The following is a 4,045-nucleotide window of genomic DNA, read 5'->3' on the forward strand; positions in this document are numbered from 1 at the left end:
TCACGTATATCGGTGAAAGCAGAAGAAATTGGAAATCTCGGGGGGTCGAACACAAGCCTGGAACCAATGGAAATGTCAATTCCGCAATTAAACAGCATGCGGAAACCGGCCACGATATACATCCTATTTACGCCAACATTCTTGAAACAGGTGTGAGCGGCAAGAATAAAAGACTGCTTGTGGAATCCTTGCACTCTTTCCTAGACAAAAGCTCCGTAAATGAAATCCCTAGGGGGCAACGAACAATAACGTCCCAGCTTATTGAAATTCTGTGAATCGCGCGAAATCATCACTCTCTGAAGGAGACCGCAGAAGGCGGTCGAAAATTTAGAGACAATTTTTTACTTTTTAGATCTGTTTTAAACGTTTTTACAGAACGAAGTATCATAAATAATGTAAGTATATCTATTAGTCTTGTAAGTAGAGCAGCTAGCGCTGTAGAAGTATTGTAACCAGTGTGTGTAACAATGCATAATAAAAAAAATAAAATAAATAAATAAATAATAAATAAAATCTACCAAAACCAGGAACTGACTACCTGAAGCGTAATTTCAGTTACAGCCAAGCTTCTCTATGGAATGATCTTCCCAAGGAACTTCGTTCTACAAAATCTTTAGGCCTCTTCAAGAGAAGCATTAATAAAAGGTTCTCTACCATCGGACTTCCACACGGCAAATTTGTAAACCAGTAAAAGAGATGGTAAAAAATGTTGCCGAAGGGAAGGAGGATGTAAGGAGTGTCAATGCAGAGCAGGGTTGTTCCCATTCAGGACTCCTGATCGTCGGTAATAGTAACAAACTGGTTTATTTAACTTCTCGGACTACAGCACTCAGCAGCACTAAGCTTCTTAGCATTTTTTCATAGCTCTCTTAGGGATTATGCAGCCCTTTCGAGGGAGTAGCATCCCTTTCGAAGGATTGCAGTCAGAGCACAACGAAGTCAATTCCACCGCGATTACATGGGAGTTCCTCTAAGGAGATATGACTCTCTTAATAGGGTGCAAACAAAAAGCTTTAGTTGACGAAATCATGACCATGGAAAACACATCCACAGAAGCTATGCCTGGTCATTATGTAACTAGTATTTTTTCTGCAAATACTCGAAGTGAAAGACAATCTTTCCAGTGTTTACACTTAAGGCAAGGTACACGTAAGAGTAAATGTTTAATCTTTAATCCAGAAGTGTAGCAGCTCTCGTAAGCTTGTAATTCTCTTCATTGTCAGCAGCTGTTATTGTTTTAGGGCTCGGGGCATTGTTTCTCTTGTTTGTTCTATTATTCTGTCAAAGGGTAGCAACCTATTCATTCATATGACACGTTACGAGAGCTCCTACATTACCCCTTTAATCAGTATACTTATCAGTTGCTGCATGTAGGGAAAGACACAGAGAAACATCCAGATTACCACGTGAAGTTTTAAAATCAGTTAAACGCAGAAAAGTAAGAGGCAAAATTTAATATTTCTTGAAGAAAAGTGTACCCGTTTCAACTGTTTTATTCATCGTGGCTACCAGTTGTGAACTATGGATTGTCAAGCTTGCTCAGGAAGAAGAGTCTTTTTTTACTCGATTTTTTTAAACAAAATTTGAACAAGAGAAGTGTTGATCTTCTGGTGGGAATTTTAAATGTTATTCAGAATTAAATTAAACCCAGGTCCTGCAGAGATTCATAATCCCCTTACCTACGGCCGTGGATTCATGTGCTCATCGAGCGCCTATTTTTTTATATCAAGTCTGGACGTCTCACTAGATTGGCTTCTTCTCTGTTTATTCTGACCGTGTGAACTAGAGTCACTGATTCGTCAGTTTTATTTGAAACTACTCGTGCGTGAAAAACAAGTGTCAAGTAACCATGTGAAACTAACAAATGAAAATATCTCGTTGCATTTACCTGCGACAAAAACAAATTTTAAAACTCCAGCAGTGTTCTCATTCATAGTTAGCCGTCGGTAATTTCTTTTGTTTGTTTCTTTTCTTTTGTTTGTATTTCTGGACGAAATTGGGCCAATTTCGTCCAGAAATTACTTATAGAATTAAAATTCATAGATCTAATTTCCCTATGGAGGAGGGAATACTTTCTTTGTTAGGCATTAGTTCAGTTGTTTCTCTTTACAGCTTAAATTAGAATAAATCTTGTCGTCGACGTGTAGATTGGCTGTCTTCTTATAGCTTTAATGGAATTACTCAGTATCCGCATCGTTATGGCCTGTATTCAGACGTTTGTTCAAGTTTTCGTCAGTTTTCATCGTCGTTGACTCAACGGGCTGCTGGCTGATAACCACATTGTCTGATCTTAACGAAAGCGTATTTGATCTTTGTTTTGTATCCGCAGTAGATGCTTGTTGTGCGTCGGCAACTTTCTCTCCGGGATTGCAACATATGATTCGCAAAAATTCTCTTCTGAACATAGGATTCATACCTGCGTAGATGAAAGGATTAATGGTGTTGGACAAATTGAGAAAGAAAGTGCACAGGAGTTGAACATTTCGTGGCATCGTTCCAATGACGCTGAAGCGCGTTAAGATAGTGATGATCCACGAGGGTACCCAGCACAACATGAAGGCAAAAACCACAGCAAACAAAGTCCTGCTTAAACGAATCTCGTGCCTGGAGACTGTCGTCTCTCCGTTTTGGAGTTGAAGAGCACGCACCGATAGCGCATTGTGTTCCTGAATTTTTTTCAAGACTTTCCTGTAGCTGAATATCGTTATAGCAAGTGGAAGGGCAAAGAAGAGCCCAATCACGACAAAGTAATGGACAATCCTCGCAAAGTTGTTCAAATGCTCGTTTAAACAAGCTGCATATCCAGGGTTAAAGTAGAATCCCTGTAAACCTGCAAGACGCATGATCCAAATGTAGCTGGTTACAAAAGCCCACGCAGAAGCAAGCGCTATGCGTGATCTCCATTTCGAGAAGAACCTTTTGTACTGCTGCTCTGACTTGCATATTCGCACATATCTGTTCGCTGCTGTAAAACCCATGGTTACTGGCGAAATGTACACGACAAAGAGGCTGAAAAAAGCGTGCATTTGGCATAGGGCTTCGCCAAAAGGCCATCTCCCTGAGATCAGTACTCCGGCGGCAAGGGGCATCACAAAGATGGCGGACAGCAAATCACTGATTGCCAATGCGACAATGTAAACGTTTGTCGTCGTACGGAGCTTGGTGTTCCTGTAGACAGAGATACAGACTAACATGTTGCTCAGTAGAGAAACAATATTTAACACAATTATGAAGCTCGCTTCTAAGACTGTCACAAACAGGCTCCTTGAACTAAGCTCGTCCTCCATCAGCACTTCTAAAGCCGCCAAAGCAAATATCAGGAGGATGAATATGATCTTCTCACTTCTTAAAAGGTGCCTCAATGATGTTGGAAACTTGAAACAAGCGTTTCAAAGTGGGGAATGCATCTCCATAAAAATATAGGCAAGATTGGCTGGAAATGAAAAAAAGAAAAGGCGTTGAGAACAGTAATTGGGCAGTAATCTATCTCGACAGATCTATGACAGTGACAACTAATTTGAGGAGAAATGCGAATGAAATGTAATAAGACTACAAATAGTCCATTATATACAAAATCAGCAGCCGATAGCCAGAAGCTCCGGACATTATTTCATTCACCCTTTTCTATTCACGAGTTCTACTCATAGATCACTTTGATTATGTCTTGATTGCTGCGTTTGATTTCAGAAGGACTGCTGGTGAAAGCCTTGAAAGCAATAAGGTGTATTCAATTAACAACAGCGTAAAAGCCTTATTGTCATTCGTTCACAGTTCATTCGATAAGACCATCTGCGCCGCCTTTTCTGTATTTTCCTCTCGCAGCTGAAGGCTGTTTGTAAATTCACCTGAAGCTTATGCCTTAAAAATCTCTGCGCTTCCTCAGAAATGGATTAGCTTTAATCTTTCAAGATCTTTGTTTCAATTTATAATTAAAAAACACATGCTAACTGACATTGCCAAGCAACTGCATTTTGGCATGCTAAAATTTCATGCGAAACTTCTCCTTATTGAATACTAGGGTTTTTTTTTCAATTTTCTATAGTAT

General features: G+C 39.8%; 1 protein-coding gene across 1 annotated transcript; it reads right to left on the reverse strand.

Annotated features, from left to right (window-relative positions):
* Positions 1-438: 438 nt before the first annotated feature.
* LOC145481741 (melatonin receptor type 1B-B-like) lies at positions 439-3,837 on the reverse strand. Its single transcript, XM_081460267.1, has one exon. The coding sequence runs from the start codon at positions 3,285-3,287 to the stop codon at positions 2,178-2,180; it is 1,110 nt and encodes a 369-aa protein (XP_081316393.1). The 5' UTR covers positions 3,288-3,837; the 3' UTR covers positions 439-2,177.
* Between the last annotated feature and the right edge of the window lie 208 nt (positions 3,838-4,045).

This window comes from Orbicella franksi, chromosome 3 (assembly GCF_964199315.1).
Source record: "Orbicella franksi chromosome 3, jaOrbFran1.1, whole genome shotgun sequence".
Lineage (NCBI taxonomy): Eukaryota > Metazoa > Cnidaria > Anthozoa > Scleractinia > Merulinidae > Orbicella > Orbicella franksi.

What these genes read in the sequence shown, in the direction of transcription:
- LOC145481741 (XM_081460267.1), bottom strand. Translation starts at nt 3,287, where the DNA reads ATGGAGGACGAGCTTAGTTCAAGGAGCCTGTTTGTGACAGTCTTAGAA.